The 13,821-nt window shown below is 41.0% G+C and overlaps 1 protein-coding gene across 2 annotated transcripts in view; it reads right to left on the bottom strand.

Moving 5' to 3' along the window:
• PTPRR (protein tyrosine phosphatase receptor type R) overlaps positions 1–13,821 on the bottom strand; it is a 120,388-nt gene that overhangs the window by 20,679 nt on the left and 85,888 nt on the right. For both annotated transcript variants that reach the window (XM_054988751.1, XM_054988750.1), the window contains exons 6-9: positions 6,621–6,807; positions 4,986–5,070; positions 3,685–3,764; positions 2,731–2,868 (exon numbers count right to left, since the gene is read on the bottom strand). In XM_054988751.1, coding sequence (XP_054844726.1) covers positions 2,731–2,868; positions 3,685–3,764; positions 4,986–5,070; positions 6,621–6,807 — 490 coding nt within the window. The remainder of the gene's footprint in view (positions 1–2,730; positions 2,869–3,684; positions 3,765–4,985; positions 5,071–6,620; positions 6,808–13,821) is intronic.

Genomic DNA, 13,821 nt, shown 5'->3' with positions numbered 1-13,821 from the left:
GTCAAACCCATTTAGCACATTCCTCTCCCTCCTTCCATGATGAGATCTCCTGTCTATGATTGGGGAGCTGATCAAGTGACATTCATAAGTATATACAGTCGTTCCTGGAAGAGTGCATTCCCCACCTAAATTCATTAGCTTAGCTCCAGTGTACTTCATCAGGGAAAACTGTCCCTTTTGTGCAGCGCTAGAACTAGTTTTACATTTATATTCATACACCCTGGCAGCTATAAATCAAAGTACTCAAACCTTTTGTCCAGCCCAGGAACTAACCATTGGAGTCTTTGTCCTAACTGCTAGGAGGACTCTCTTCCACCTCAGGGCACATTTTACCTATAAAGGTAAGCCCTGGCCTCATTCAAATTGTGCAAGCCTTCTGGCTTCTCCCTTAGGGTCACTTCCCTAAGCCTCTTGCTCTCTTGGCTGAGGATGCTGGCGTTCAAAGCTACTCTTTTCCTCCATGGATTGGACCCCTTCTCCAGGATAGGTAGATATAACTACTCCTTCTCGCTCTATTCCCACATCTCTGGCTATATTTCCTAGGACTCTCTCTCTCTCTCTCTCTCTCTCTCTCTCTCTCTCTCTCTCTCTCTCTCTGTGATTATTTTCCCCCAGTAATTGGTGTGTATGTGCATGAAGTTCTGTTCTTTAATAAAAGTTACTGATTGATTTGAAGCACCAGACTCGCTTGGCTTATTGGGATTGGGACCCCATAGACACAGGTGATTCAATTCCAGTTACTGCCTCTTGCATAGCCGTCTTCCTTGCTAGCTAATTCCCCCCATAAATCGTATTTATGCAAGGAGACCATTTCCGGTAACAGGGATTGGGCCCAAAACAGCCCGTATCAGGCCCAAATCAGCCTGGAATGGCCACGGCCACATGAGAGAACACTCCTCTGCCCAACTGCAGCCCGATCCTGGCTGTTTTGGGCCTGTTTAGGAGCAGCCCAGATCGGGCCCAAATTGGCCTGGAATGGGCTGCTGCTACATGGGAGAGCCCCGCCTGGCAGTGGTTTGATCCTGACCATTCCGGGCCCAAATTGGGCCAAAACGGGCCTGAAATGGCCAGGATTGGGCCTGAATTGGCCTGGAATGGGCTGCTGCCACACAGGAGAGCAGGCTTACCTTAACAGCCATTTGCTCTAGGGGAACTGATCTCCATCTGGAGATCAGGGGGCGGGGTCATCACACATGAAGAGGTGTCGGAACGCCATTCTGGAGTGCTCCAGCAGAAAAAAAGCCCTGATTCTACGTGTTACTTCTTTTACAAGTTCTCCATGGAGCCAATCCATACCCCGCACAGACACACATCACCTTGGGGAATGGCTTCTATTTAAAAAATGAGCATGCAAATAGGCTCAGAAAGCTCCCATGCAAAAACCGTGCAGAGGGGAAATATTTCCCCATTTCTGCTGCTTCATGTGAAGGTATTGTGTGCACATGTGGTAGCAGAAAGGGGAAAACTCCTTCACTCACATTGTTTTTGCTTGGGTTAAAAAGATTGGGAGAAAGGCAGGAGCTCTTCCTCTCCTGGTAGCAGCTTTCTGAGCCCATTTACACTCTTGTTTTTTAACAGAAGCCAATCTCCAATCTGATGTGTGTCTGTGTGGAGCACAGGTTGGCTCCGTGGAGAACTTGTAAAAGAAGTAACGTATAGAGTGACTCTTAAGTTTTTCTGTTTGGAACCAGTGTCTGGATGTGGTTAGTTGCATGATGAGGGAAAACAATCTGAAACTGAATACAGGTAACCTTAAGGTGGTACAGATGTTCTACGCAGAACAGATTTTCCTGTGTTAGAGGGACTTAAATTATCCCTGTGTGAATATGTAAAAAGTGTTGGGGGGTACTTTTGCACTTCTCAGTGCTGTTTGAGAGACAAATTCAGGCTGTGGGAAGAGTTCCTATTTTCAATTACAAATAGACTTGAAATCTTTTAGAACTGAAGTTGTTGTTGGGCATATACCTAGACTATGTTTGAATGGAGTTTTCAGGCTTTGTATTTATTGCTAAGTTGGTTTTTAAATGGTTGATTCATGGTTTTATTAGTGGCCCTGGCTCTTTTTAAATAAGACAGCACCATGTATATATGCACTGTAATGTAAACTACATTGTAGAGTCTGTTGCCTCCTCCCTTCCCTCTAGAGTTGTCAGGCCCGTGCTTGGCAATCTTGGTAGCGCTTGAACATGAGACATGGGGGAGGGGGACCTTCGGTGCAATGTCATTTCCAGGACAAAAGCAGAAATTATGTCATGTAGCCTATGATTCAAGGGAAAATCATAGAGTTTCCACTGAATGCTACAGTGGTATGACGTCTGTTCCTGGTTTGGCCAGGAAAATGACACCACAGCGTTGCACTGATTGCAGTGGTTGCCTGTCGGCTGACCAAACAATCGTAGGAGTTGGGGAGCTGCTGGCAAGAGGTCTCCAAACTTACTTCCCTGCCTTCCATTTGCTTTCTATGGTGTCATATCTAGACTGCAAGCTTCTCAGGGGAGGGAGCCATCTTTTCACATCATCCTGTAAATCAATGCAATGGATGGCATAAGAAATATAAATAAGTCTTCCCCAACAATACCCATCTACTGTTCCTAAAGATTTTTTTGGTAACTTAATTTTTGATTGCAAACATCATGTTTTTGGGGTCTGGATCATCTGATAGCAACAAGTCAGCTTGTTTCCATATATATGAGGAAAACGTCATGTTTTTAGCAAGCTAAGAAATCATACCTCATTTTTCTCCTTCAGCTTTGTGATCATAACAATGACAGGACCGTCTTCTTGCCATACCATCAGCCAGAAGTCATTCACTGTATTAATCATAGGCCCTTGGGTTGCGACGAAGGCCCTTTCCTGGCCACCATAACCCTGATTTAGAAACAGACACAAGAAAGAGCTGTGCTTTTTGTCTATATAAAAAAGGGACCTAAATTAAAAAAGAGAACTACTAGAAAGTTTCCATTAGCGTTCTGCATTAAAATGCTTATGAATGATGGAATAATGTTGTATTAAATGACTGATTATTTGTCACAGAGTTTAGATTATTGGTTCTTTCATTGTTTATCATTTTATTTAGTGAGGGAAATAAGAACTGGACCAGGATTGATGGGGAGAAAAGGAAATGGAGCATAGCCCAGCAGGATGATCAAATATTCTTAACTGTTGGTTTATTAGGAAAATGAAATATAAAATGGGAAATCCTCATGAAGCATATTAGCTTACTTACCTTTCCTTTAATGGTAGGGCTTTAATGGCCATAGCCTTAAGCCCAACCACATTAATTTGACAACAAAAAAAACACTCCTACAAGGCCTGCTCTAATTGTAAGTTTTTTTTATTTTTAATTTTGTGCTGGATTATTACCAGAAAAGAAACCAGAGACTTTGTAGTATTTGGATCATTATCACAAAGAAGAAAAGAGAGACTGTGACTCGCTACTCATTGGTCCATCTTTCTCTAGTAGCAGAATTATCCATCTCTCTCTGTCTTCTCTGAATAAAGGACATTCAAAAACTAAGTGAGCCAAAGTACCTATCTTCCCTATATTACAAAAGCACCAAAAAGGGATTCCTGCAAATGGACCTTTTAATTCAAGTGATGGAATGGCGTTTAATCTGGCAGCCCCCCCCCCCAATTACAATATCTAGGAGTAGTTGGAGATTTTAAATATGTAAGCTTACTTACCCTAATGTAGTTAGCATTTATGTAGGTGCTCAAGGCATCACCAGGGTTCTTTGGTTTCAAGCATACCCTGCTTATAGGATCTGGAAAGATGGGAATGAAAAAGAAAAAATATATTATTTCCCACCAACTGACTCACCAGCTGGAGCCGATGAAAGCCACCCCTGGAAACTGCTGCCACCAGTTTATGCAACAGGAGGCCTGGATCCAGGAACACCCACAAGCTACTCTTTGCTACCCTTACCACCTCAGAATAGGGTGTGAAATGAGCTCTTGTTGGATTCATCCCAAGTTTTTCCCCACTGTCATTCTAGTCACCTCTCTTGTCTTTTCATTATTCACAGTCCCTCAGAAAACTAAGAATAGTAAAGAGTCAAGTAGCACCTTTAAGACTAACCAACTGTATTGTAGCATAAGCTTTTGAGAACCACAGCTCTCTTTGTCAGATGCATCTTGTTTCTATTTTGCAACTACAGACTAACATGGCTAACTCCTCTGGATCTACGGCCATAGAAAACTAAGAGCTGCCCTGGGCTTTCAGACCAGAGAAATGGCACCTAGGTGTAATTGTACTATCTGCCTGGATCATTTCCTCATTCTAGAGGACAACCAGGGCATTGACAGAAGCACCAACCGTATCAACAGGAAAATCCCCTAATGCAACTGAAAACTAATCAGATCCATCAGGCGATGGGGGCAGATCATCTTAATCAGTTCCCCACCCTACAGAGTCTTGGTATCTGTGTAAATCTAAACTGTATCAAGTAGTGATCTGTCTCCCCACTTTCAGACCACCTGCTTCCTGCCCAGAGTAGAACATCAGATCAAGAGTGTGACTTGTGCATTGGGTGCAGCCTCTTATTACTTGAGACAGGCTGCTCCTGACAGCCTCAGTGTAGATGTTGAAGACAACCAGCCTAGGAGTCTTCAACACCACCTCCAAGACCACCTCCACCAACTTAGGCAGGGAGACAAGTATCTCCAGCTTTTCATCAAAAACCATGTTATGTTCCATTCAGGCAAAAGTCAGTAAAGATCCACAAAAGACAGACAAATCAGAATTCCATGTTACTGGGAACTTGGCAGTTAGTCTAACAAAAGTCACTGTACACCCTCAGCAGTTCATCATTTCAGCCCTCACTTGTCAGTCACTACAGGTGACCAAGTTCAAAAGGCACACCCAATGCTGGGAATGGAAAAGCTGACACAAGCAGTAGGCAAAAGTAGGAAAAGTAGGAAAAGGAAAGGCTGCACTACGGGCCTGAATATTAAACTGAACAAAATATCAGTTTCAAGGGACTTACTTGGCAGAATAGTCTTATAGCGATTTTTAGTTCCATGACTAGGAATGTCAATTTCTTTAGGATCCACAAAATTCATGGGAATTTCCTACATGGAAAAAAAAAGTAACGTTAGTACATCTATGAGGCAAACTATCCCTTACCTGTACTGCACAGAATGAGAGACATGCTAGGTTTTTAAAATGAAAAGCAGCCTCTGCCACCTGCAATTTTGAGAAGGAGTACTGAGTATGTAACCCTTTCCTTGCTTCAAATCTCTCTTCAAGATGCTTTTCTCCTTATAGAACTTCAGATGCATGTTTTAAAAAGTATTTGAGCAGAAAGCAGCTGGGGGGAAACAGTAAGCAGAGGGAAAGCTGAGACATGCCCTACCACTCTTCCATTCAGCTTTTTCATTCCTAACCCTGGGATGTTCCCAAGACTACTTTTTGTTACCAACAGAAGGTAACAAATATATATATAATAACATTTGATTTATATGCCATCCTTCAGGACAACTTAATGTCACATGCAGAGCAGTTTACAAAGTATGTCACTATTATCCCCACAACAAAACACTCTGTGAGGTAGGTGGGGCTGAGAGAGCTCTGGAAGAGCTGTGACTGACCCAAGGTCACCCAGCTGGCTTCAACTGGAGGAGTGGGGAATCAAACCCGATTAGAGTCCGCTGCTCTTAATCACTACACCAAATTGGCATAGTTTATCGTTTAAAGTACTTTATGTGGAACCTTCTCTGGAGTTTCCTCTGCACTCAACAGCTATTATTATCATCATATATTAGTTCATTTATGTAGCACCATCAATCCAGAAGTCAAGAATTCAAGAAAACAGGTTCCTGTCCATGGAGATTGCAATCTGAAGTTTGAGACCAGTGAAGCAACAAAGAGAGGTGGAGGCAGGGATAAACAGGGGAAGAATATAGGTGCTTATTTCAGTTACATGTACTTAATGCCAAGTTTCAGTATAAGAGAGAGACTTTGTGCCAAAAAACTCATGGAAAATATGGGTGCTGAGGATGATTTGAAGGAAATGAGAAAGACTGTAGTATTTACCAGGTATGCTGGTATCAGATATTACAGACAACAAAGGAAAAGAGTGAGTAGGCCTTCACATGGCTGAGGATGGTAAAGTTGGAAGAGCAAATATAACAGGCAAGGGTGTATTGGAATACAAGAACTGAGAGAGATTGTATGGGAAGACAAGACCATGGAGGGCTTCAAAGATCAGGATAAGCATTTTTGCTGGATAAAATGTTGCCCTTTTGCAACACTTGGAGTCTGTGGGCCAAGCGACACATGACGAATGACACTTGAACGGCAAGTGGATTGAGTGGAGGGCAAGTGAACAGGGAGAAATACACTTGCCGTTCAAGTGTCATTCGTCATGTGTAGCTTGGCCCTGTGTCAAATTTGAGGATAGAGTATTGTGGAGGGCAATCAGGGGCAAATCCACACGTTCTCAGAGCGTCCCGGCATTGTGCTAAATGTTTGCTAAACACCTGGAAGTATAGCGTCTTTCTAGCATTATGGGATGCTCCGAGGGCGTGTGGATTCAGCCCAGGTCAAACATGCATTCTAACTTGTTTTGCGGTTTTGTTTGGAATATTTCACTTTTGAAATTAATGATCAGTATCTTTACCATGAACTCAGTCTGAAGCAAATGTGAACTTGCCACTGTCTCTTGCAACTGCTGCTTTGTCAGGACTCGGCTAGCAGACTGGAGATACTCCATTGCCACTTTTTCTCTTGGAGTTGGGGCCGTCACAAAAGGTTCGACACTTCCCAAGCTGCTCATATCCAAAGTGAGTGAAACATTGGATCCTCGCCTGTATGATAAAATAAATAATGTACAATTTGCTCTTTAGTACATATGCAGTATCTGAACTCGATACCAGCAGGCACTTCCCTGTAAGTCAAAGCACTGACAGGAGTGTGCAGTTTGGGTTCTGGGCTTGATTGCTAAGAAGATCCATGTGGCTTGTTGCCAGTATTGTGGTGCTTTCCAGAAAACTGTCCCTGAATGTAAGGGAACCCTCCACAGCAGCATTCCACTAGTTTCAAGGAGATATCACTGTTAGCCATACCCTCTCTGGTGTTCTGATATTCATGGACAAAAGTACATGCATGGCAGGGTCCTTATTCTTGCTCTCCTCCTCATTATTTGTTTAATAAACATGTACTTTGACTGTGGCAAGGCTTGTTATTTCCCACATTAGAATGAGCCATAGATTAGGTTTGCTTTTCTAAGGTCAGGCTCAAATTCAAACAACTAATCACCCCCACAGACAAGGTCACCTGAGGGTCCACCACCTCCAAAGCTAACCTATGTCTTGGGGCAGGGGGAGGTTTAGATAAATAAGACTTTTGCTGCAATCATCACCTCATTCATTAGTACTGAAGATCAGTCAACATTGAGGAAGAAAAGCCTATACAATCAAAATGTAGAATCAACCATACTAAACAAGTATGGTAAAATGAATTTTAGATATCTGGCATGCATTGATACATACAGAATCATTCAGTATCATATATAGTCTATTACTTGGTTTTTTAGATTGGGTACCTGAAAAGCATGCAACTGCTGCTGCCACGGTTGATCTGTTTTTGAACTTACCAACAGACTCCTTTGCAAACATTAATTTGAAACTTCCCCCCCCTCTTGCTTTGTCTTTATATCTAGAACTGCTTACTTTTCTCTATTTACATTCTATACCTTTGGTTAGGTAAATGTGAAGATAAAACCTTTAAACCTCCCCTCTCTCCCCCCCTTCTTTGTGTGGGATAGTAAAGTTAGGCAATGCCTGTGTGTATATATAGGCTAAAACCATCCTTGGAGCCAAGGGGCTGGGACCTGCACACATGGAGATGCCTACATGGGCATACCTTTGCACAAGTCTCCTTGACAGGCAACAATACCCATGACTTACAAATTATGTAAACTTAGTATAAAATATTATTAAATACCAGAAAAGAAGCAAATAAATCAGGAACACCAGCAATGAAAATATGCAAATGAAGGCTCAGAATGACAAAATAATGAAACAAGAAGAAACAAAAAATGGTGTTAACACATCTCTCAAAAATATGGTTAATTTTTGTTTATTTCTTTAATATAAGAAGTTCCCTTTAACTAGAAAGTATACCAGCTGGGTTCAGTCTTTCTCTAAAGGGTCTGTAGACCTTACGAAAAAAAGAGAAAATGTATTTGTATTGTTTTGCAACAAAGCACAATCAAAGTGTTAATATTTTCTTTGGCTTTTACATTGTTATATCTGTCACTCATGGCAAAAGGGCTACTTCCTTTCTAACAAAAAAAGAAATGAGACCTGATCTAATTATAACCTTGAATTTATAGCTTTTTCCAATCCAGGGGATTAAGACCAGAAAAATTGATGTTGAGAAGCAAAAAAATTTCTCTTAGAAAGAGGTAAGGCCCTATGCATCAGAGGAGTATTCACTAGAAAGGAGTTATATTTACCTTATTATAATCACTATAGATAAGAAATTATAATTATGAAACATTAAAATATTAATATCATCACCTCTCATTAAATATGAGATTATATTAATATTTTAAAATCCTTCAACGTATTAGACTTTTTCAGACATTTCAGCTGATTTTAAGCAAAGATACCCCCACATGGATGCCTTCCTTTCCTTGTTGCGCTGAGAATGGTATCATTCCTGGCATGACAACAAAGGCTTCAGAGTGCTCATGTGCTTTGTGTACATGCATGATACATTTCACCTGTGAGTCCCCAGCGACCCCCACCATCCCCCAGTTTGTGCCTTGGGGGACCTGGCAACCATAGGTACTTTGCACTCCTGATATGTTTGGTTGGGTGACCCCAGACATAACATCTGAAAAGGCCCATGTCATGTGATGTAGATTCTTTGTAAGGCACAATCATCTCCTTAGGGCCAGTTGCCCTTAAGTAAAACAAATTATTTTCAACCAGAGAAAATAAAATAGCTTTAGTACAATCCTAGTTTGAATTAGGTCCTAATGGACTCCTATCAAAGCATTGCCAGAAAAAAAATCTATGTTTACCATAGAGTTTCCAACAATTGTTAGAGCTACCCTTTGTAACTTTCAGTAAGAACTTTCAATAAGTATACAAGACTGCATTAAAAAATAAATTCCCTTGAACACTTGCCCCCTTAAACTCTCCTGCTAGTTTCCAGGCATTATGAGAGAGACAGAAACGGTCAGAAATAGCAGTCTGAATTTTCACCATCTTTTTTACCAGTATCATCCTTTTGTGATTCTTGATGTCTTCCTTCTGAGTACGAATTCTGCTTGAACTCTCTAAACCAGACAGCTGGATACCAGAATAAAGAATATTAACTAATGTCACTGGACATTGTTAGTGTATGTATTTGTTATGACAAGGATATTTTGTTTTGTTTTCTTATTAGTTAATAAACAAATGCAAATACTTATTTACTTCAGTATATTTAGCAACCTCTTCACACACAGCAGTTTTGAGGGGATAAAAGCAACATTTAACTGGAAAATCTTCACAGGAAGCTCTGCCTATCTATCTCAGTGGCAACTAACTTGGTGAAAACTATAAATCATGAGAAGGGTCATTTCCTGCTTATATTTTACACCTAAAATCAATTCCTGCTTCATACATGAACATTTTCTGCTGCAACATTTTTTCAAGTGTTTATTTAAGCTTTGGTAATTTCTGTAAATCTCTGCGGTATTTATTTAGTGCACACGGGAAGAATGCTTTGCCTCAAGTCCCAATCCTCATTCCTTTTAATGGTCAAGGGATTAAATGTAGTAAACTGATGCCCTCTGAGTGTATCTGCTTTTTGCCTTTGGAATTTCAGACAAGGGAGTTGTTTCCTTCTGTGCTCTCAGATCTTTTTTCCGTTGCTGGGATTCTCAGTCAATAGGGGCTATTAGTTGGACAGAATCAACTGCAACAGGTGGAAGGAAACCATTAATTAGCCAGCAGAATACCATACTCTGATTGCACAGAAAATATCTTGATTTATATCCTAAGATAGTCCTGCGATAATACAAACTCTTTTCTGATGCATTCTGAGGATCTCTCTGAAAGGTAAATAGAAGGGATCTCATTAGCCAAGCATACTGTTAAATAAGATTAAAAAATAATAGCATTCTCTTATTTTGATGAAGCCTGGCACAGATTTTTTTAAACATGTACTTGTGTGAATTGGGCCAAAATTGGGATTTGGGGTAAGTTAAGGCTGCAGTTTCCATACACGCTGAATAAAGAGTTTTAAAAAGTGAAGACTCCCTTAAAATTACATTACTTTATACAGCATTGTCTAGCTGTTTGAGTAGTTGACCCAAAGAGAAAGGAAAGGATTTCAGCCCCTCTTTCTCATAACAGCTGGATGTAGTTTTCAAAGTCCAGAGAGTCTCTCCAAAATCTAGAGAGTCTCTCTAGACTGGCATTCCTTGAAGCCACAAATTAAAAATTGGCAACATCTCACTGAGCATGTATACACAAGCCTCTTTGTATCTTGGCCACTGTTTAAATATATTTGAATTTCTATAGTTATCTCTTCTTGTGATAGACAGCATTATTTATTGATCCCTTAAAATATACCAAGAGCTTTATAATATATGCACATATGACTTACTGTGGAAGTGCCAAAAATCAAAGCATAAGAACTAGGGGTGCTCAGAACTCTGTGTGAAGTACATACATTTTCAACAGTGCCACACACTCACGACTAAATCTTAGATCTTCTTCCTTGCCACATCCAACTCAAATGACTGCCAAGCAGCTGTTTATTTTTTATTTTCACTTTAAAAATTTGCTGCTGAGTGGAGCATAGCAACAGATCTGGCAGGGGATGGTGATGACAAGGAAACTAGGATTCCCATCAGGCTGTGAGAATGCTCATGCATGAAGTACTTTGGATTGCATTTCGCTGTACTGTTTGAATTTATGGAAAGTAACCAACCAAATCGGTTCAAGCTGCTTGTGAACGGCTGAACTGCTCAATGACTGCTCCCAGTTCATGACAGGCAATCAGAATGTGAGCTGAAAGTCCAAGTGCTAGAGCATCCCTATAAAAAATTCTCCGGTGGCATTACATCACCTTATCTCCAATTTTTTACCCTTCTATTTGCCTCTACCTTGCTTCTTCATACAAACAGATAACTGCACAGTGAGATACCCACATACTTTAGTTTTCCTAGTAACCACCCAGAATAACATCAGTGCCATCCTAATCACAGTTACCACTTTTTAAGTCCATTGAAGCCAATGGGTTTAGAAGTTGTAATTATTCTTAGGATTGCACCGCATATGAACTAGCCCAGATTTTGTGGACTTTGACTTACACATTACTTTTCTCTTTTTTGTTTATTTCTGGGTACTGTGTATTTGGGCATTGCTACTTAAGAGAGGTGGGATGACAATGCTTAGGCACACATTTACTCCAATGGCTTACCTACTTTTCTGAGTCTCAGGCATGGTCAAGCAGAATATTGCATCTGACGGAGAGAACTGTGGTTCTCGAAAGCTTATGGTACAATAAAGTTGGTTAGTCTTAAAGGTGCTACTGGACTCTACTATTTTGCGACTACAGACTAACATGGCTAACTCCTCCAGAATATTACTGTGTGGTAGGATCCTGCTGAGAAGTTACAGAAGGATTTCCAAGAAAAGGCTAGAAAAGTTACTGCATAATTGCTTGGCAACTAGAACTTCCCCAGAACTAAGCAGCTGGCTGGGTTGAAATACTATGGCATTGCAGCCACACAAGAAGGCATTAGGGTGCTTATTGGTAGCCTGAGAGGATGATGGAACCCCACTGCCCTCTGTACAAAGCTTCTTTAATGTTCAAATTCACATTGCAAGTCACTTCGAAGAAACTCTTCAAATTTCATAATGTTGAAAAAGAGCATAGGAAACGATTTTGACACATACTTCTGGACTAAGTTTTAAGCAATCAGTATCTGGCTGGGGCAGGAATCACTCGACATCCTGTGCAGGAAAACAGCTGACAGGAGAGCAGTTTCAGCTTTCCCTCTTTTAATCAGACTTTCTAAAGCACTGCCAACTCCTGTACTGCCCTCGATAAGGCTTCATTGTAGAGCAACGGGAACTGACTGTACAGAATTTGAAAGCTTAGACAGTTTCCCCTCTTTTCCTGTTAATTAGTTCTAACATCAAATTGGATTTTATCATGCAAACCATGCTTTCAGACGAAATGCAATCAGATTCCCCCCTCCCCCTGTATCTTCCATAGGTACATATAAATATAAACGAAAAGTCCCCGCCAGTCCATCCTGCTGTACCCATGTTCTGTCACAATCTAGAGAGATCAGAACAGAACCCAGGATGGGACTGTGCATACAAGAACAGGTGATTCTTAGTTGAGGAGGAATTTGATCACTGGAACTCCAGGTATATGACAGGGCCTGTACAAAGCAGCCACAGGATGACCCAATCCAGATCAGAACCATTGTGATGGAAATGCAGGTGAGTTCTTTTCTCCCAGCACCATTTCCCTAATCTAAAACACCACTCCCTGCCTATTTTTAAGACTGGGAGGGGACATAAGACAGATGCAATATGGATTTTTGACTTCTTTCCCAAATAGGTTTGAATCTGCTCACAGGTCATTTCCTCTCGGGGGAATTAAACCCGCCTTCCTAGCATCACAGCCTCAGTTCAGATGACCTCTCTCTGACGGAAAAGGTCAAATTGCACAATGGGAGTTCTGATGAAAGAACTCCAGTATCACATACAGTTTCACCCTAAGCATTCCAGAAAAGGGACTGAACTATCACTACCAACCACCCTTTCAGCACTATGCACATGTCTTGAAATTAGCTGCAGATGCTCATATATTGACATCATTCAGAGTCAGTTTTCTGACATGAAATTATTCATCCAACCTAATCATACAAATAACAGTGTAGTCTCCATGCTGTAGACATGCACTCTAATGTGGGTGAATGTGGCAACATTTCCTTGGCTAGTGGCTAGGGAAGGAGATGCTGACATAGCACCAGTCATAGGCTGGGATCCATGCAGCAATGTAAGGTGATATTTTTCCCTTCCCTTGAGCTAGCCCAGGAACCTAGAATCTTGTAAGACATTTCCTTGAAAGAGTAGGTTATTTTGTGCATATAATTTACGGAACGTTGGATCTGAAGCTAAAACAACAAGCAGTACATACTTTTGCTTTAAGATCAGGAACTCTGTGCTTAAAATATAATGGAAGGTGTTAAGAAGGCACTATCAGCAAGCACAAATAACACCTGAACAGTGCTTTAAAAAGAAAAGGTTGAGGGAGAAGAAGAAGAAGAGGACAAAGAAGAGGAGGAGGAGGAGGAGGAGGAGGAGGAGAAGGAAACAACATCTGGCAAATAAGGTGTACAAGATACTGTATCAAGCTCTGGAAATAACAATATTAATAATATAATGGGTTAAATGATGAATAAAATTTCCACTAAAAGAAGGGGTATGAGTTCTGCCAAATTCACCCTCCTTTTGGACACTCCTGATTCACTCCTCATACTGTTTCTGTCCACCAGAAGTGGTATTCTGGTGAGATCTGCATACTGCAAGAGGAGAGGGAGGTAGAAAAATTCCATCCCGCAGACAGAAATGCCTTCCATTAGTGAAAGATTTAGTTGGGATCCAAACCAGAATAGAGGCAGGGCTTTTTCTGTGGTGGCATCTTTCCTTTGAATCTCCCTCTGCTATGAGGCTCACTTGGTTGCCTACTTTCTGCCTTTGAGGCACCAGGTCAAAACATCTTTTACCCATGTTTTTAATTAATTAGGGGTTTTATCATCAGCTCTTTAATGGTCTGCTTCTGTGTTATGGATAGCT

The sequence above is a fragment of the Eublepharis macularius genome, chromosome 9 (genome assembly GCF_028583425.1).
Source record: "Eublepharis macularius isolate TG4126 chromosome 9, MPM_Emac_v1.0, whole genome shotgun sequence".
Classification (NCBI taxonomy): domain Eukaryota; kingdom Metazoa; phylum Chordata; class Lepidosauria; order Squamata; family Eublepharidae; genus Eublepharis; species Eublepharis macularius.
Note: the sequence above shows the minus strand (reverse complement) of the source record. Positions and strands in the feature narration are given on the sequence as shown.